The 21,882-nt window shown below is 37.4% G+C and overlaps 1 protein-coding gene across 2 annotated transcripts in view; it reads left to right on the forward strand.

Moving 5' to 3' along the window:
- tbkbp1 (TBK1 binding protein 1) overlaps window positions 1-21,882 on the forward strand; it is a 63,884-nt gene that overhangs the window by 38,940 nt on the left and 3,062 nt on the right. For both annotated transcript variants that reach the window (XM_048170736.1, XM_048170737.1), the window contains 7 exons: window positions 1,631-1,756; window positions 4,644-4,748; window positions 5,409-5,553; window positions 10,560-10,759; window positions 11,753-11,814; window positions 15,522-15,637; window positions 19,293-20,086. In XM_048170736.1, coding sequence (XP_048026693.1) covers window positions 1,631-1,756; window positions 4,644-4,748; window positions 5,409-5,553; window positions 10,560-10,759; window positions 11,753-11,814; window positions 15,522-15,637; window positions 19,293-20,086 — 1,548 coding nt within the window. The remainder of the gene's footprint in view (window positions 1-1,630; window positions 1,757-4,643; window positions 4,749-5,408; window positions 5,554-10,559; window positions 10,760-11,752; window positions 11,815-15,521; window positions 15,638-19,292; window positions 20,087-21,882) is intronic.

Genomic DNA, 21,882 nt, shown 5'->3' on the forward strand with positions numbered 1-21,882 from the left:
ACAGTAAGAAACGATGGTAACTTTAACCACATTTAACAGTACATTAGCAACATGCTAACGAAACATTTAGAAAGACAGTTTACAAATATCACTAAAAATATCATGTTATCATGGATCATGTCAGTTATTATTGCTCCATCTGCCATTTTTCGCTATTGTTCTTGCTTGCTTACCTAGTCTGATGATTCGGCTGTGCACAGATCCAGACGTTAATACTGGCTGCCCTTGTCTAATGCCTTTCATAATGTTGGGAACATGGGCTGGCATATGCAAATATTGGGGGCGTACACCCCGACTGTTACGTAACAGTCAGTGTTATGTTGAGATTCGCCTGTTCTTTGGAGGTCTTTTAAACAAATGAGATTTATATAAGAAGGAGGAAACAATGGAGTTTGAGACTCACTGTATGTAATTTTCATGTACTGAACTCTTGTTATTCAACTATGCCAAGATAAATTAAATTTTTCATTCGAGGGCACCTTTAAAGAATGATCGACTTTTACGTATGCTAGGTGACCTGTAAATGTGAGAAAAAAAAATCCTTTTTTGAGTGGCCTGAAAAACCACCTCACGCGAGCATAAACATTTTTTTTTACAATATATGGGAGTTTTTGCGAAATTGACATATTTCCATTTGCCGTATTTTCAGTTCGCAATTGCAATTTGCGCAATTTGAAGGGTAATGCAAAAGCAGCGAATGAATTCATTTAAATACTCATAGTTCAACCAGTGCAGATATTGCCCGGTTACACCAGATTATTGGTGGTTAGTGAATATGATGCTGGTTTTTGTGCCAAAAGTGGTACAACTGTTTATCAAAGGGTTAGTTCATCCAAAAATGAAAATTCTGTCATTGATTACTCACCCTCATGTCATTCCACACAAATTAAGATATTTTTAATGAAATACGATGGCTCAGTGAGGCCTCTATTGAGAGCAAAACCACTAAACCTCTCAAGATCCATAAAGGTACTAAAAACAAATTTAAAACAGTTCATGCAAGTACTGTGGTTCTACCTTTAATATTATAAAGTGACAAGAGTACTTTTTGTGCGCCAAAAAAAACTTTTCAATAATATCTAGTGATGGCCAATTTCAGAACACTGCTTCAGAGCTTTACGAATCGAATCAGTGGTTCAGAGTGCCAAAGTCACGTGATTTCAGCAGTTTAGCCGTTTGATAGGAGATCCGAATCACTGATTCAAAACAAAAGATTCGTAATGCTCAGAAGCAGTGTTTTGAAATCGGCCATCACAAGATATTTTTGAAAAGTCGTTATGTTTTTTTGGTGCACAAAAAGTATGCTCGTCGCTTTATAATATTAAGGTAGAACCACTGAACTCTCATGAACTGTTTTAAAAATGTTTTTAGTAACTTTATGGATCTTGAGAGGTTCGGTGGCTTTGCTCTCAATAGTGGCCTCACTGAGCCATCAGATTTCATCAAAAATAGCTTAATTTGTGTTCCGAAGATGAACGAAGGTCTTACGTGTGTAGAACGACAAGTAGTAAATGACATTATTTTCATTTTTGGGTGACCTAACCCTTTAAACCATAAATGATTCTGTTTAATGCCGGTTTGTACCTGTGATGACCCTTGTGTCACTTTTTGTGTATGTGTGTGTGTGCAGTTCCCCATGATAAGTGAGTTTGGAGAGGACAGAAACTCCTACTGCTCCTTTGAGCCCAAAGACACAGCGCTGCTCCAGTCAGAGAATGGCAGTCTGCAACAGAGAGTCAACATGCTTACCCTCGAGGTGAGAGGACAAACACATATACACACATCCTCCTCTTTCTGGACTGTATTTCATCTGTTGTTCTGCTAATTTCAAACAATCTCTTATAGTGTTATAGTGTGATTTGGCTATATTGAGTTGTAAATCTGGATTACGCATCACAAAATTGAAAGATTAGAGTGGTACGGTAATACGATTAGTAGGTAATGAAGGACAACTTCGAATGCCCAGTCATTCATGACAAAGGCCTTACATAATTTAGATGACGAAGTGTTCGGTTTTGTGTGCCTGAAGCCCGCTCTCAGTTGTCTTTCCCGACTGGCTGGGATGTGGAGTGTAAATGGGAAGATCATACTCTCTCTCTCTGCATCTCTCGGCTCATTGCCTGGCGAAGCGTCTCATTAATTAATGATGCTTGCTATGTGTTTCCATAGCCACCCAGCAGCCTTCTCTCCGTCAAATAGCCAGATTTCTCTTTGTCATCTGTTCTTCTCTCTCCCACACCTCCCTCGCTTTTGCTGACGTGTGGTACTTTGTGTGTACGTTCCTTATTCTTTCACTCTATCCTCGCTTGACTGTGGCCTTCCTCCTTGATTCGTGTCTTGTTGTGTTTCATTCTTTACTTTTTTTCCCAGCACCAACAGCTTTGCAGTCATGAGCTATCGCTGAGATCTAATGCAGTGCAATTGAAAGTAAATACCCTGTTCTGTTATTTTTTCTGAAAATAAGCTACTATTATCTGTGAAGCCAAAGGATCACTGCAAAGAGGTGTGTTATATGATAATTGAAGTAGATGCTTATGTGTCTGTATTTAAATGAAAGTGCAGGCAACAACACAAGTGCGTTTGTTTCATTTTTATATACATCAAGCAGAACACCCTGTGTCTATAAATGTTTTTATTCTTTTTTACACCATGTCCTTACCAGTTTCCAGCAACAAGCAATTTGTCAGAATTTGAAACTTGTATGCAGCATGACCAGTTGACAGAACAGTCTCTTGCCCTTTCGCCACTCAAAAGCTTACATTTTGTTGATCTTGTACATCCATGTTTTTGCCTTGTAAACATAAACTTTGGTTTTATGTTGCTGATTTGTCATTTTCACACATGAATTGGCACCTCTTAAAGGATTAGTTTGCCCAAAAATGAAAATTCTGTTGTTAATTATTCACACTTGTGTCGTCCACATCCGTAAGACCTTTGTTCATCTTCAGAACACAAATTAAGATCTTTTTGATGAAGTCTGAGAGGTGAACACGCTTTGGATAATATTATTTTGTAAATAAAGTGGTAAATTATGTTTTTTTTGCACACATAAAGCACTCATGTCACTTCATAAAACTGAGTTGAAGCCACTGGAGTCACATGGAGTACTTTAATTTTCCTACCTTTCTGGACCTTGGAGTGGTAGTTGCGTTGGATCTCTATGGAGGGACAGAAACCTCTCAGACTTCATCAAAAAGATCTTAATTTGCATTCCGAAGATGAACGAAGGTCTTACGGATGTGGAACGAGGGTGAGGGTGTGTAATTAATGACAGAATTTTCATTTTTGTGTGAACCAACCCTTTAAGCCCATAGTATACTTCAGACAAACGCACAGCCTTGCAAAGTAACCCATGTAAACATCTTTGTATTCTTTCATGCTAGAGTTGTACAAATGAAGGTACTTTCTAACCTCTTCGCATACGTGTTAAAAATGAAGTATACTTTGGGCTTGAGTCCAGACCTTAAATTAATTGAAAGTCTTTAGGATGTGCTGGAGTAGACTTTACAGTGTGCTCGACTCTTGCATTGTCAGTACAAGATCTTGACCAAAACTTGATGCACCTCTTAATGGAAACAACATCACAACATTTTCAAGAGGTGTATCATTTTTTGGTCAAGATCTTGTATTGACAATACAAGAGTCAAGCACTATGTAAAGTCTACTCCATATATATATATATATATATATATATATATATATATATATATATATATATATATATATATATACACACAGGTTTGTTTTGCTATCTTAGTAAGGACATTCCATAGGCGTAACGGTTTTTATACTGTACAAACTGTACATCCCCCTACCCCTAAACCTACCTATCACAGAAAACATTCTGCATTTTTACATCTTTAATAAAACATTGTTTAGTATGTTTTTAATGGTATTTTAAATATGAGGACTCATGAAATGTCCTCTTAAAATTAAAACTTGTTTACGTCATAATACCAGTGCAATACCCATGTCATTATTCAAATTTGTGTCCTCATAAATCAAGCACACACAGAACACACACACACATAAAATATTTCTAGTAAATGTAAAATATATTGGTAATTTTTTTTTTTGCTCTTTTGTGGTGGGGCAAGTTTAAATCAGAACTACTGAAATGCTTGCTGTTTTTCCTTAGTTGAGACCTGTTATTATTGAAATATAGTTAATGGGTCCATAAGCCTCTTGCTTCCATATCTATATTGACACTCTATCTCAACAGTGGCGAATAAAAAATAAATAAATAAAAAAAACTGAATGCAAGATTTAAGTCTCAGCTTCCAGCAGAACCGATATTATGGGCCTATTAGGAACATAAAAATTCCATAATGGTAACAAACAAGCCAGTAAAAAAAGAAATGTGACAAGAAATAACTGACAAAATTATTGAGATATATATATATATATATATATATATATATATATATATATATATATATATATATATATATATATATATATGTATATTTTTATACTACACCTGCCTAATACCAAATGTTGCAACAGCTTGTCATTATACAGCCTGAGGACAGCCCAACTGTCCTTGTAATTCAAAGCACATATTAAAAACACTAAATAATGTTTTGATGAAAATGTAAAAAGATTTTTGTGAGGATTAAACTAGGTGTGTGTGTGTTCTACAGCTTCAGAAGAGCAAAGAACGAGAGGAGCAGCTTGAAGATGTCATTCAGGCATATGAGAAGATCCACATGGAGAAGTCCAGCCTTCAGCGAGACCTGGACAAGATGGTGAGAGCTCTTCTGAAACATTCATTCCCCGACATCCATGCTAAGTTTGGCTGCCGAGCGGATGGGCAGTTGCGATAATTAGCCTCTCCATGTGCTTCAGGCTTTAATCCAACCAGGTGTCCACTTGATTAATCTTGTACTATGCGTACATCCTAACAGGGCTGTGTGAATGTAATTGGTCTCTTATATTTCCCAGCCAAGCCCTTGTATAAGTGGATGATGCTGGATATCTGTAATCATATATGCACATTTGCGTTCTAAGTTTTAAACATGGGTCTCAAATGGCTTCGATTGGATTTGGCTGGGACCAAAAGAGTGAAGTTTTGAAAATTGCATGATGCAAGCTTTTGAGCATCTGTGCCGTTTGCCTCTCCGAAACACTCAGCCAGCTATCAGCTGTTACATCTACGTGTCCTCATCTTTTATTGCTGACAAAAATTCCACATGGACGTGAATGTCGGAAGAATCTGCATGGTTAAAATAATGGCCTCTTTGCCCTTGTCTATCTTTTGATCAGTCCCTCTTTGCCTGTGTTACTCTCTGTGCTTTCTCTTTTGGTGTTTCAGTTTTAATCTTTTATAATCTTTTACTTTTGCGTTCATCTTTGTCGCTTTCCCTCTCTTCTTTTCCCTTTCTTCTCTCACTCTTTCCCGGTCTCAGACGTCTCTGGTGGAGAAACACGTTGAGCGGATTCACAGTCTCGAGTCGGCTCTGAGGCAGAGGGAGAGCTCTCTACACAAACTCAACACACAGCTACACAACAAAGACATGCAGTATCTGCAACTACACAGCCCTGACCCGCATAGTAAGTTTTGATTTGTGTGTATGCATGCAGATGTTCATTTAGAAATCACTCAGTGTTCTAGGACATGCAGATCTACTGCTGCTGACTCGTTCACTCAAGCACTATTCACTACATAGTGAATGTCATATACAAGTAGGTCTCTATACAAGTAAATGAGTGAATGAAAATTAGTGTATTCGGATAGTACTGCAATTTGTATGATCTTACGTCACATCTATTTCAAAACAAAAAATGGCAAAATATTTAGTGAATATTTACTTTTAAAAGGTTAGTTTGCCCAGATATGAAAATTCTGTCATTAATTACTCACCCTCATGTCAGTCCGAACCTGTAAGATCTTCGTTCATCTTCGGAACACAAATTAAGATATTTTTTTATGAAATCCGAGAGCTCTCTGACTCCTCCATAGACAGCAATTTAATTACCATTGTCAAGGCTGAGAAAAGTACTAAAGACATCATTAAAATAGTCCATGTGACTACAGTGGTTCAACCTTAAAGGTGCCCTAGAATTAAAAATTGAATTTATCTTGGCATAGTTGAATAACAAGAGTTCAGTACATGGAAATGACATACAGTGAGTCTCAAACACCGTTGTTTCCTCCTTCTTATATAAATCTCATTTGTTTAAAAGACCTCTGAAGAACAGGCGAATCTCAACATAACACCGACTGTTACGTAACAGTCGGGCTCATTAATATGTACGCCCCCAATATTTGCATATGCCAGCTCATGTTCAAGCATCAGACAAGGGCAGGACGTCTTGATTTGCACAGCTGAATCATCAGACTAGGTAAGCAAGCAAGAACAATAGCGAAAAATGGCAGATAGAGCAATAATAACTGACATGATCCATGATATCATGATATTTTTAGTGATATTTGTAAATTGTCTTTCTAAATGTTTCGTTAGCATGTTGCTAATGTACTGTTAAATGTGGTTAAAGTTACCATCGTTTCTTACTGTATTCACGGAGACAAGAGCCGTCGTTATTTTCATTTTTAAACACTTGCAGTCTGTATAATTCATAAACACAACTTCATTCTTTATAAATCTCTCCAACAGTGTAGCATTAGCCGTTAGCCACGGAGCATAGCCTCAAACTCATTCAGAATCAAATGTAAACATCCAAATAAATACAATACTCACATAATCCGATGTATGCATGCAGCATGCATGACGAACACTTTGTAAAGATCCATTTTGAGGGTTATATTAGCTGTGTGAACTTTGTTTATGCTGTTAAAGGCAAGCGCGAGCTCCGTGGGCGGGGAGCGTGAGCATTTAAAGGGGCGGCAGCCTAAATCGGCTCATATTTAATGATGCCCCAAAATAGGCAGTTAAAACATTCAGGGGACATTATATTACATCTTTTAAAAATTCTACGGCACCTTTAATTTTATGAAGCGACGAGAATACTTTTTGTGCGCAAAAACAAAATAAAAATAATGACTTTATTCAACAATTTCTTCTCTTCCTTGTCGGTCTCCTACGCTGTTTACATTCAGCGCTTCCAGGTTTTATGTCAGAACGCTGACTCATTATTGGCTGGCTCCTGCATCAACATCACACGCATGCGTCGTGCTGCTCACGTAAACAGCGTTGGCCAATACTGAGCCTTGTTTTGTTTTTGCGCACAAAAAGTATTCTCGTGGCTTCATTAAATTAAGGTTGAACCGCTGTAGTCATGTGGACTATTTTAACGATGTCTTTAGTAGCTTTCTGGGCCTTGAAAGTGGTAATTAAATTGCTGTCTATGGAGGAGTCAGACAGCTCTCGGATTTCATCAAAAATATCATAATTTGTGTTCCGAAGATGAACAAAGGTCTTACAGGTTTGGAACGACATGAGGGTGAATAATTAATGACAGAATTTTCATTTTTGGGTGAACTAATTCTTTAATGGTCTTAACCATTTTAATCACAAATCACTGGTCAGGAAATTAGCAAGAATTGCACAAATACTGTAGATAAAGTAGCATACCACAGAACAGCCTATCCAGACAGCCTTTTACAGGATGAAGAGTCAGTGTTGTTCCACTCAATGTTAATGGCTTCAAACAGTTAATGAGTAGTTAAAACAAATGTCTCCCAGTTTGTTTTAGTTTAATGTGAGACCCATATGTGGCCAAAACATGAGCCTGATGGACTATAACATGTATTACATATTGTTATATAACAACTTTTCATTTGTGGGAATCAATCCATTCTGCAATATTCTCCTATACCCAAAAGCATTAAATGACTTTTTAGAGTGAAGTAGCTCACCAATACCAGCAACTAAAAAAGCTCCCCACACAATGACACCTCTCCCTCCATGCTTCACTGTGTTAGAGATGCAGTTATTATATATTTCTCAGCAGATTTTCGAAGACAGCGCTCTAGAGCATCACCATGCAACTCGTGTTTCGTAGTGATTCATCACTCCACACACAACTTCCAATATTCTGCCAAAAACTTCTTTCTGTCTTTGATGTTTTTCTGAGACAGCTATAGCTTTTTAAGCAGTGCATTTGCATATATTTTGCTAATTTCCCAACCAATAATTTGTGGTTAAGAGAATTAAAAGCTTAGTGTTTTGCCATATTTCCTATTAGAGTTGTTAATCAGCATAAGATCTTGTTCATTATTTGTCATTTTATATGCCTGCTTCATTTGTATTCAGCTCCAACAACATATTGTCATATTGTGTATTGGGGTCTTTGAAGTGTCCTTTTTCATTATATATGCTTCTCAATTTATGTCCAGTTTTCAATCTAGCCTAATTTTGTTTTTTCAAAGAGCCCATCTCCTATGAAGGACTTCAAACAGGCCAAGCATCGGTCCTGTTGTCCTCTTTGTTTTTTCCCCTGATGGCAGTGTTGTGTTGCATCTCTCTCCTTTTACCTCATTCCCCTCTTCCTTTCTCTCTTTCCTTTCACTGTCTTTTTTTTTTTTTGCTCAGGAAAGACTCAACACAAAGAGACTATGTAACTAAATGGAAAGCTTATTTTCGAGAAGAAGGTCATACCTTTCCCTTGTGACCCCTTTCAGGGATCTAAAACATTTCAGTCAAACTCATAGGCACTCAGCAGCAGTCAAATAAACCCAGAGAACTCAAGCAAATTATGTATTTATGTAAATAACGCAACAGAGATGTTCTGTAACCCTGTCAGAAAATAATACAAGAATGATGTCAATTTTGTCTGCACTCATGAATACAAATATTACATGCAAATATGAAAAAAAGAAAGAATAAAAATCCATTTCACTGTGATTTTGGTGTGAGATGTAGGCGTGCAGGGGTGTGTGTTTTCTGCTTGCTTATTGCTGAACTGTCACAATAGCTGCTGGCTCAAGGACTGCTTTTCTGTGAGCTGCTGAATCACAGTGCCCACGCCGGGGGTGAGGAGCAGGACGCTTTGACAGGAAATAGTTCAGTCTTGTATTCTCCATCTTCAAGGTTTCAGAGCTACATGGAGTAAAGGATGCGTGTAGGGGGACTTTAGGTTGGATTTCTGCCCTGTTAACAATGTTGGCCCTAGGGTGGCAACCAAACCTCCTGTCCAGATATTTGTAAGTTGCCATCTGCTTCCATTGGCTGATGAAGGAGAGAATTCCCATTACATAGCGTAGAGAGGTATATTTGTTGGACTTGCTTAAAGGGTTAGTTCACCCAAAAATGAAAATGATGTCATTAATGACTCACCCTCATGTCGTTCCAAACCCGTAAGACCTCCGTTCATCTTCGGAACACAGTTTAAGATATTTTAGATTTAGTCCAAGAGCTTTCTGTCCCTCCATTGAAAATGTGTACGGTAGACTGTCCATGTCCAGAAAGGTAATAAAAACATAATCAAAGTAGTCCATGTGACATCAGTGGGTTAGTTAGAAGTTTTTGAAGCATCGAAAATACATTTTGGTCCAAAAATAACAAAAACTATGACTTTATTCAGCATTGTATTCTCTTCCGGAATCCTTTCCATTGAACTGATTCCACTGAATTGATTCCATTGTGTTGCTTCAAAGACATGCTTTCGGACAATTTGTCTGCAACATCCCATGTTCTTCTGAGGAATACCAGCAATATATCGATATTCATTAAACATTATACTTGACGTTTTTCTGTGATTTAACCCTACCTTAGTGCAAACTTTACTTATATTTTGGGAAGATTGGTGGATAATTTCAGCCTTTGATGTTCCATCTATTTTTTTGTTCCATCTAATTCTTTAATAACTTAAGATTTGAAAATCTCACACTGGGTGGGATGTGTTTTGAGGCCCCAAAAAGTGCATCCATCCATCATAAAAAATAATCAATATGGCTCCAGGGAGTTAAAAAAGGCCTACTGAAGCGATGGGTTTTTGTAAGAAAAAAATCCATATTTAAAACTTTATAAAGTAAAATAACTAGCTTCCAGCAGACGGTCGTACGCATCGATTTGTGGCCCTGACCCCACGCATGACACTATGACGAACACGAAAGCACAGAGGAGCAAAGCAAAACTCATGAATAGAAGTCTAAAACAATAAATTTTAAAGAGAAATGTCAGAGGATTTCGATATAAGAGAAGAAAAGCTTGAGTTTGTTGCCCAGCCATATTTGTTTAAACCGAGAGAGGCGTCTAAGCTTATGCTACTCCTACATCCTGCGTCATACATCACTTCAGGGGTTACTCATTTGGCGCAAGTCGACTTGTGCAGTATGTGTACAGTCGTCTGGCGGAAGCTAGTTATTTTACTTTATAAAGATTTAAATATGGACATTTTTCTTACAAAAACCCATCACTTCAGAAGGCCATTAACCCCCTGGAGCCATATTTTAAATATTTCCAATTGTGTTCATCTGAAAAAAGATAGTCATATACACCTAGGATGTCTTGAGGGTGAGTAAATCATAGGATAACTATCCCCTTAAAGGCTACATATTCTGCTGTTCTAGCAGTAAAAGGCACATGACGGATGTTGATTTTTATTCACTGATGCAATACTTGGCTTATCTAATCATAATAATTGTCCATCCCAAGTGCTAGACTGCCCCATGACCCTACAGAGCTCCCGAAGTCTGGACACCCTCTCTGACCTCAAATTACAGCGCCTGGAGGCGGAGCTAGAGGGGGCACGGCACGAGGCTCAGGGGGCGTGTCAGAGGGAGGAGGAGCTAAAAGCGGAATGCGAGAGATTACGGGAAGAGCTGAGAGAATTGCAAAGCAACCAGAGACAGAGGGTCAGTGACATGCACATGCTTAAAGACTGACATAAGAACTACATAATGTTAAAATTGAGTTTTGACCAAAATCACAGTCTTCAATGGGGTTCTATATAGAAACTTATAGGGTTCTTGACTCAATTTTAAATAACCCCTTATGCCAAAAAGGTTCTAAATAAAGAGAAATGTCAATTTTTTCTAGTGATAAAGTATGTTTACAAGCTGCTTAAAACCAAATTTTTTTTTTTTTAAACTAAATCCATAAAAGGATCCTATGATGGAAACGCCTAATAGGATCTATATATGAAGTGCCTGACAGAACCCTTTAAGGTTCTATATAAGAACCTTTTTTTCCAAGAGAAGCAAGTCTCTTTGACTGATCTGTGCTGTTTTGTCTCAACTATTCTCAGATTCAAAGAAAACTGATAAGTAATATTAAAACAATCAAAATTCAATTAAAAAAATTGTACTTTCAATTATAGCATATAGCTGAATTTTGCCTTTGAAATTTGTCTCAGATCTAGCAGTGACGTGACCTTTCATGCTTTCATAAACTTGGACTTCAGATTTCTTTGGAAGAAATTAATACTTTTATTTATCAAGGATGCATTACATTGCATAAAAATATGAATCAACAAAAGTGTTTTATAAACATAAGAAGAAGAAATGTTTCTTGAGCAGCAAATCAGCATATTAGAAGGACTTCTGAAGGATCACGTGACACTGAAGACTGGAGTAATGATGCTGAAAATTCAGCATTGCCATCACAAGAATAAATTACATTCTAAAGTATATTAAAAACATAAATGTAATTTAAATTGTAATAATATGTCACAATATTACTGTTTTAACTGACTTTATGATCAAATAAATGCATCCTTGGTGAGTATAAGAGAGAAATCTTACCGACCCCAAACTCTTGAACATGAATTTCACATTCACATATAGTTCATATTGCACATAGGTAATATACAGAAAGCACAAAGCCTGATATGACTCTCTTTTGCACAGGAGGTGAGCTCAACATGTGGACAGTGTGATGTGGAGTGGATAAAGAAAGTTGGAGATGAACAGTAAGTGGCTTCTTCCTTGATTAAAAGACCACAGCTGTGAATATTAACATTTAAGTTACTGCTTTTGTAAATGTATTTCATTAGATTTTGCTGCTCTGTTATTTGCTGCAATTGCATGGCTAGTTTCCTTTAAATGTGTTGGCCAGTAGAGGGCAATATAGCTATTGGCAAGCCTCCAGATCACTTTCACAATCACACAGAAATGGTTTAAAGTCTAACTGATGTTGAAAAGAATACAGGTGCACTGAAAGTAACCTGTGTTTAAGTGAAATGGGGAATCTTGGAAAGGAAGGTCACAGTAATGCCTACGTCTCTTTGCACCTCACAGTTTCACACTCTACTCCCCCTCTCTGTTTGAACTGATGGTTCTTGTAAAAGTCGTGATTTAACAGAAAACGGCCAAAATCTTACTTGCAGTTACTCAGATATTCTTATGCTGGTAGTTTTTGATGTTTTGTGTTGTTTTCTGATGGAGGGGTTTATTGGGGGAAAAAAGCTAGATTTGTTTTCATTTTCTTAGCCACCGATTCTAAAAGAGATGCAAATAAGATCTGTAGTTTGAAGAAATTCCACAATATTCTGGTAAATTTAATTGAAATTGGCATCCCTCGGTTTTTCTTATATGTGTGTTTTATATGTTTTTTTCTTTTTTAAGAATAAATTTTAGATTTTAATGTTCACTTTTGGTATTGATCTAGTTTGTAATAAATATTTGAAATTGAATATGGACACATTTAGGTAATATTGATGGATTGTCAGATAAATTTACTTAGCTGCTATGGGTTAAATAAAATATATATGGGTTGGTGGGTGGGTGGTGTGTATCAAAGATAGCTGGCAATTAGCTTGTATTTGCTGACTTTCTTGTTTGATTTGATATCAGGTAATGCCTTATTTACCCAAAGATATTGATTCGAAGGGTTGAGATGGATGTTTTGCCGTTATTTTTAATAATGCTCTTTGGGGCAATGTCCTTATTTGTTCCTGATTACAAAGTATTTATTATCTGCAGTGTGGGCTATGTTGATTAAGTTATATGGCTGCTTTAAATTGAAGTTTTGCTGAAAAATAGAAGATAAATACATAGAGCTGACATTTGTTAGCATAAAGAAGATGAATATTATAGATGCTAGTTTCAGAGCAAAGGTCAGACATCGCTCAAGCAACCCACATACCCATTCCTCCCACACTAGATCATCATCATCAATATTCACAAATATACGCATACACATCCTCCCACTCAAACTTTTTTTTTTCTTTTTGTACTTATATAGTACTGAATAGTACTGCAGCTGCTCAACAAAAGCACTTTTTCATACTTCAAGGGTTGTGATTTTACCTTTACATATATTACATCTATTATATTATAGATAGATAGACTGACTTTTGTTTCATTTCATATGTTAATAGGGAAAAAAACATTGAAAAAAATATTTTCAGTTCACAGTCCAAGAGGTGATGCTTTCATAGGCAGCTTCATAAGATTCATACTGTAGATGCGTGTGTGTGTGTGTGTGTGTGTGTGTGTGTGTGTGTGTGTGTGTGTGTGTGTGTGTGTGTGTGAGCGAGCGTGCGCGTGTGGAGGTGAGAAAAAAAGTGTTGCACATCATCTAAATCTGCTGTAAATACCTCTTTGATAGATAGTGTCTATCAAATGAGGATGACACTTGGAGAGTTGAGTTGTTGCTCATGCGTCTGTAATGATGGAAGAGAAAGGCAACTCACTACCGCTAAGTACTATGGCTGCCAAGCCTGACTGGATGCTCAGGAGCCCAGAGGGCCAAATGAAGGACATAATGAGCAGAACGGTAAGAATATCCAATGCTATGGCTCAATGGCCAGCAACAGATGAAAACTTTGCAGATCACTGGTGGTGGTGCGAGCTGGTTAAAACCAACTGGCCTGTGGTTTCTTTTGATCTGTGGTCTGTGAATACGAATTAAAGCTGGGTATCCAATACTTTGCTTATACTGAGGTTTGTTATTTGGTATTAAGTAGTCTCAATATAAACAGATACAAGGCATGATTATGCAACTATGCTGCTGGATCTCTCTTATTCAGATATCTTTGGGCCATATGGCAATTTGCATGTGTGTGTGTGTGTGTGTGTGTGGGACTGAGAAAGAGGCAGAGAGCTTTAGTCCTCCACTAACCGAGAGAGAAAATTGACTAGATGTGACCTTGCACCAGACCGCTTTAGTGGCAGCTGACTCATTTTATTCATTTTAATAAAATGCAATGAACTTCATCATTAGTTTTGGCCCCTCCTGTTTGACCCTCTTCATATTTTTTTATTTTTATTTTTAGTCATTGTTGTCATTTGCAATTAATTAAAATATGCAGTAAAGTGACATAACATAGTCAAAGTGGTAATAAATTGTTTTCAAATTTGCAGTGAAGATTAGATTAGCTTTTTTATTTTTTATTTTTTAATCATTATAAATATGAAAAATGGCACTCATAATGAAGTTGACTTGAAAAGTACAAATTCAAACAGCATGATGGTTACATGTACCATATACTTCTCTGTGGTTCTCAAATTCATGCGAATGTAAGCAGGTTTAAAAAAGTGAGTGGTCTCACGTGCCCTCTGAAGTGTAAAACTGAAATGTCTCTCCTGATATATCTGACACCATCTCCAAAACGATGAGTCTTTTTATAATAAAGCTCCAGAGGTTTTTGTGAATTTGGTCAGCGCCAAATCAGATAAAGTGCATCTGATGACTGTTTCTGTTTCCTTGCATCAAAGTTAGCTGCCATGTTTTACCATAAAACTTACTTTTTGATGATTATCACAAATGTATCACTCATCTGTGTCAGGCTTATTTAGTATTTGAATCAGTTATCTTTTGAGTAAACAAGATAATTTCAATACAGTATCTAATCAAATTTTTGTTAAATGAGTATCAATTTATCAAAAGGTTTGCAAGAGGTAATGAACATTTGGCCAGTCATTACTGCAAAATAAACCACCCTGATTTATTTTATTCCATTTAATTATTGATAATGACAGACTGATTGCTTAAGAAATGAGTATTTGTCATTTAAATAAATAAATAAATGGTCATTCAATATTGATTATGAGTTAAAGTTAGTTTATAATGTATGAAGGAATAGACCGCTATAGACCGAATGGAGTGATACGAGAGACTAGCACAGTTATATAGGAAATCATTTGCCAATTTTTGTGATGACTGTGACTTTTTAGAAATTTGGTTGTCATGGTGAGTGACTGCAGAGTCAGATGATTTGAAACTACACTGTTTTCTGTTTTCGCTGTTTTTCTCAGTCATGCGTTATGTTCTCACTGGTGGAGCGACACATATCGCAGTTAAATAGTGTTACCAACTGTCATAAACATGTTATGTGCTGAAGCATGTCATCTTATTATTCCTTTTATGTGCTGAGGAAATAGTGCTTATATATTTTTATTGTCATTTTCAGTTATGCAGCAATGTGCAGTTTAGATCCAGTGCAGTTCCATCTCAGCTGGTTAGCAGGTGGTAATAGCATGATGTTTATTGCACTTGGTAAATAATGTTTAGTTTTGTAAATAAGTGCAATTTACAGTGTGAGTCTAATTTACATAGCAAGAATATGGCAGTGATGACGTTTCAGGGCATTTAGAAACTGGTTAAACTTGATTCAAGGGTGGTTATAATACTAAAACTCTTTCTCATTATCTCTTTCTCCTGTTCTCTCTACAGAGTCAATCTGGCTTTGGCCTATACTGAGCTAACAGAGGAGTTGGGCAAGTTACAGGCTCTGACCTCGAAACAGACCGAGATATTGCGGAAGGCCTCACAGGAGCCTGCGAGCCCAGGTGCGAGGACGAGGGTCGCCCTATAGCATCCATTTTATACATTCATTCAGAGACGTATGTGACCCATGCAGGCAAAATGAGTCGCAATTGGCGAATTTTCAAAAATGAGTTATTGTTATTTTCACAATCTCTCATGTATGTTTTGTTGGAATCAGCAAAGTCAATTTTGTGAAAAATCGAGTTAAAGTTTCTGAAGGTTCCAAAACAAAATCCCTGTTAATAACACCTAATTTGGCACACACCTCGTCAAAACCAGCTATCTTAAGGAAAATATACATATTCAACTTTTTTTCAATATTTACTTCAATATTTTGAAGTACTGTGGAAATCTGTGTATACGTGTATATCGAGATGCGCAGCCTTCGGATCTGTCAGTCAGCACGAGCAAGATCAATTTGTTCACATCAGCGTGTGTTTGAAAATCACATTTCATTGGTTCAGACTCATGCCATCAAAAATACGCTATGAATATTTACAAATTTGTAATGCTGTGCTTTACAACAATACCAAAGTTGTGCTGAGGGAAGCGGAAGTCGTTGAGACTCGAGCAGAGAAAAACTGCATTTTTCAAGGTCAAAGGAAAGGTACTCCTCTCGGAAAACATACAAATAAAGATACTTTTAGATGTTTAATTGCTATTTGAAGCATTTGGATCACTAGATGAGGGCTTACCAAAATCAGCATTTTTGACTTGTTTTGCCTGTAGCTTGTAATTAGCCCGTGCGATTTTCGACTCATTTTGCCAGCGTGGGTCCCATATAGATTTGAACAACTATAATTATATTTTACACAGTTCTATATTCTATACAGCCAACATTACATAGACAACTTGTAATTACAGTTTTGTCTATTTTATGTACAGTAGAAAGAGGTCTGCTGTGGAATGAATTAACTGGCTTGATGGGGTGCAAGATCCAAAAATTGGATGAAGCCCATTTAAATGGCTGCAAAGAGGAAATCACTAATTTAATTTCTCTAAATTTTTTCCCAATATATTCCCATATGTGGCACCCATGCACTCAATTAAGTCTTTCGGGATGATTTGAAACATCGACTACCAATCTAACCATACTGATGCTCAATCGTTTTGCCATGTAGTGTTAAGACCTGATTTAGCAAATAATCATATTTTCATACTTTAATTAACCTCTTTTATAATTGAATCAACTTTTTTTAGCACTTCATGCTTGTTTGCTCTAGATGTATTCCACAAGGAATATTTTTGCTGACGTTTTGATCGCCTCTTACGTTGAGTGTCTTCTTTAAAGTCTGAGAACATAAACAACTCCCCTCTTATCTTTTTAGCACCTCTGCACTCAACCACAAAAACCCATTTGATATAGGAAACCAGACCAAAAAAGCAGAAGCGGATAGAGAGGGAAAAAAACCCTACTGATTCATAGATAGACTGATTTCTCTAAATAGCTGATTGCAATCTCACGATTGCAGGAAGTTCAGTATATGCACGTTAGACTTCTTATTGAGAGGCAGATGCATCTTCTGTACAAGATCTTGTGTGCCCGCTGCTAGTCAGAAATTTGTGTAGAAGTAGCCTACCACAGGTGCTGGTGTGAATGCACAGGAAAACAATATGGAAATATCTCAAAGAGGAAATGTGAGGGGAAAGAGGAAGTCATTACAGACGTCTATCTGTCCATTAGAGACTGTGTGCCTTTCAAGATATTCTTCCGGTAATAAAAGGAACTGTGCCACCTTTCGTTTAACCAAATATTCATACATGAATTTAACCATATAATTTTAACAGAAACTTCATGTAATTTCCCATATTTTAGTGAGTTGTTATTGAAAGTGCGTAATCACAATGTGACTTGCGCATTCTGACTAGTTTATGTTGTGTATAAAAATCTGATTAATCTCATATGTGTAGGATGTGTTTAGTTAATTCATCAGCTCGTGCATATAGGTCAATTCTTGACATTATTGACTATGACTGAATTATTTGAAATTGTCAAATACTTTCTATACTTTTATTATTAAAAAAACTGCATATTTTCGCAATAGTAATAGTATATAATAGGGGTGTTACAATATATCGTATCACAATATAGTGACAATATGTATTGCGTATAGTTCACGCAAAATGAAAATTACTGTGTGAAGAAAAAAATTCAAGTTTACAGAGTTTTAGTGTCAGTATTACATTAAACTACTATATATAATGTTGAATATAATGTATTCTGGCCTACATTATAATAACGGCCTACATTTTTTTAAATATATCTAGTCAGTGACACAGTGCAAGCATATTCGTCTAAAATAATTCTGTTTTTTCAGCTTCAGAATCATGAATATTTTTACTCTGGTGTCACCATTGTCCTGTGCATTGGGTTACCAGCACTAAGCCTATGCATTTCCACCCCCAATATAATATCAAATTTAGCATTTTAATCAACAGTAAGATCTTGGAGTCTTGGAGTATCGCAATAATATCGTATCGTGAGTTCAGTATCGTATGGAGTCAAATTAATGCCTTAAAGTTTTGCACAAAAATAAAGTTTTGCAAAACAAAAAAAAGAATTGAGCAATAAAAAAATGTTTTGCAAACAAAAATAAAGAATTGCAAAGGAAAAATAAAGTATTGAGCAGAAAAAAATACATTTAGCTTGTTAGGTGTACAGCTAACAAGCTAAAAAACCCAGAAATAAGTTTTTATAAGCTGTCGACCCCAAAAAACGAATGTTTAAGGACACAAAAGTGGATACAGGCAGTGAGACAGAGTCATATTACTATACGAAATGCATTGGAGGGGGTCGTAATCGGCGACAACATATGCTAAACAAACCAACAAAAACAAACCATTCATTATTTTTAACCATGTCAAAGAATTATTTCACCTGTCGCCGATTACATTGCCCTCTAATGCATTTTGCGGGGCGTGCCCCCGTTTCTTGACTCCACCCCCATGTCAAACCAGTGCCATAAAGAGAACCGCACAGAAAAGTGCAGCGCAAAGGAAAACCGGTATCGTGAGCGCACGCTTGACTGAAACGCAGAATAAAATGAGCGTTGCAAATGATTTAGTAGGTTTGAGCATGAAAAATATGTGGCAAAGATAAAATAGGATTACAGCTGTCATTGATTTTTGTAATTGATTATATTTTTATTTTTGCACTACTTTATTTTATTTTGAAATTTATTTTTGTTTGCAAAACTTATTTTTTTCCGCTCAATACTTTATTTTCCTTTGCAATTCTTTATTTTTGTTTGCAAAACATTTTTTTATTGCTCAATTCTTTTTTTTGTTTTGCAAAACTTTATTTTTGTGCAAAACTTTAAGGCATTAATTTGACTCCATAGTATCGTGATATGTATCGAATCGTGACGTGAAGGTATCGTTACACCCCTAGTATATAGCAATAGTATGCTTTAATTGAAATTGCTTAAATATCGTAATGTTTCACATTTTTTGTCTCGTCTTCATTATTTTTGATATTGCCGATGAAATGGAAGTAACAATCCACATAACATAAAAACATATCCAGATCAATAACATGGATTTAGAAAACAGTAGGGTGAAATTTCATCTCATGCTGACTTTTAGGAGGATTTATCCAGCGTATGTTTAAACATGTCATGTCTTACAATTTATATTTAATCTATAGAGCTTTTTTTCACTTTTGTGTTCCTCTTCTAGTTCAGCGCCACTCTCCTGTCCCTCACCAGAGGCATTCGCCCGTTCCGCAGCGGCATTCCCCTATCCAACAGCGTCATTCCCCCATCCAACAGCGTCACTCCCCTGTGCCCCAGCGGCGCTCCCCTATCCTGCAGCGTCTCTCTCCGGACATGCACCGTCGCTCACCTCTGCCTGAGCTCAGCGACGGCCCCGCATCCTATTCTTGCAGGCCCACTTCGCACCACCTGAGGGCCAGTTTCCAGGGAAGACGCAGTTACTCTGAAGTAGCCGATCCGTCGGCTTATCAACGGCCGCCACGGTTCACTCTGGACCCGGTGTCCACCCTGCCGAAACCTCGACCGTATGTCGACAGCTACCACAAGCAGCAGCAGCAACAGCAGCAGCAGCAGCAACAACAACAGCAACATGGAGGAAGCCAGCACATGTTAGTTCAAAGACAGGGCTCTCAGTCCGGGGTTGGAGGTGATGGGGGATTGGCTGAATCTCCACGGCTGTCCAGGGAGCTGTCCTTCCACCACTCGGATGTGTCCCACTTGCATTTCGAGCCTCAGCCCAGCCCAGCACCTCTGCATTCTTCCCCACAGCCTCCGCAGTCATCAGAGGATGAGGAGGAGTGGTCCTGCCCTCATCCCATCAGTCCACCGCGAACACTGGGGGTGTCGAGCCCCTCATCGAGCAGCAGAGGCCCCGCCTCTTGTTCAGCTTTCCCCATTCCTTCCCGTCCCAACACCCTAAGCTGCCACCCACCTGGATACCTGCATGCAGAGCACGCCCAGTCGTGGCCATCCATCAACGTGAGTAGTAAATCAGTGGCCAGAATAACCAACCCAGGGTCATTGGAAAAACGTGCCTGTGGCAACATTTCTGCAAAATGATATTACATTGCTTCTTGCACGTTTCGTGACGCATTGCAAGTGCAATTATGTACCAGGTGAGCTACTGAGCAAGTTTACTATGTCAAAAAAGCCAGACACATGGAGCTGGTTATGTGATGCAAACATTAAAATGTATCAATTTACAAACCATGCAAAGTGTTTTGAGATCATAACACATTATTGTGCAAAGTACAACGTAAAATGAATTGATATTAATTGATAATCTGCCCCTGTAATCATAATCTGTGTGAAAAGGAATAAAAGTTGTTGGTATTTTACTGCCACTACTTTATACATAGGTATGGTTTTGGGGTTTAGGTAGAGGCACATTTTTCCAATGAGCCTATGTTGAGAACAACATAAAGGTGAAGTGTGTAATTTCTGCACCATTTGCGTAACCAAACAGAATTACAAATTTATGTTTTTAGAATGGATTCCTGCAGTATTCATAATCAAAATTCATAATGCTTTGGCTTAGTTTTTGAACTTCATGTGGGGTGTGGCCAATTACATTTAAATTAGAACTGATGATGTTGCACTTTCTGGCTGCTCTAATAAACACTGAAATGTCTTGAAAGTTCCACAGAGAGACATTTGCTGCTGCCCAATTCGCCAATTTATACTATGCCCTAAAAGTATGTACTGTTTTGTGAAGAAAAAGTTCATACTTTTGAATGTGTATCAGAAGAGCATGTCTTTGGGACATACTACGTAAGGAATTACTGACGACAGGCCATTGAATACTTAGAAAATAATGCACACTGGAGGTGGTAATGTGGCCACGACGCGAAGCGGGTGTGCATTATTTTCTAAGAATTCAATGGCCCGGAGTCAATTATTCTGCTTATACTACGGTTACCACAACTCAAGACACTGTTTCAGTGGTGTATTTCAAGACATTTGTCAGGTTTTTGTCCCTAAAACACTCTTGTGTGTGGGACTAATTTCTTACGCATCTCATCCCAAGCCTCCGTTGCTAATTCCAAAACGTCATTTCAGAACTTGTAACGAGGGACTGAGCCTTGATAGCAGAAAAATACTATTGATACAGTTATTAACGTACTTGAGAGAGAGAGAGAATGAGCATATGTGAATTAGCCTACCTGAGTATCTGTGCCTCTTTTACGGCAGCATTGTCTCTACTAATAGCGAAACGAAACTATAAGTTTATCTACCTCAAGAATCGCACAGTTATTACCTCGCTGGTGAGTCATTTGACTTATTAATTCGTCAGAGCAGCGCTGACAAAACGTTTCTGTGTTCGTGTGTGTCCATACTAACGTTATACAGTACGTGTGTACATTTGAAAGATAGAGACAGAGAGAGTATGCGTTTTCAGGACACAATAAAACGTATTTTGTGACACTAATTTGTCGTTTTTATCTTATAGTTTACTATATTTATTTGCTTGGTCGGTGTCGTTGTGAGTTTTGTTTCTTTTGCTGTTATAGGCTGTAAGGACCTTTTGAAATAACTGGAATGATTTGGCGAAGTGATATGGAATTGTAACGAGGTCAAGCTCTGCTACTTTAGCCGTGCGTTTCCCTGAAAATAATTGCACACCTTAGAACGTTGCTCAACCAATCAGATTCGAGCATTTGACAGCCCCCGTAGTATAATTAGTCATAATTGCGTCTTTAGTTATGCGCAACCTGTAACCGTTTAAGCTGCCCTGTCAATCATCTTGTCACAATTAAATTTTATTTCCTACCATT

Source organism: Megalobrama amblycephala, linkage group LG20 (genome assembly GCF_018812025.1).
Source record: "Megalobrama amblycephala isolate DHTTF-2021 linkage group LG20, ASM1881202v1, whole genome shotgun sequence".
In the NCBI taxonomy this organism is placed as follows: Eukaryota; Metazoa; Chordata; class Actinopteri; order Cypriniformes; family Xenocyprididae; genus Megalobrama; species Megalobrama amblycephala.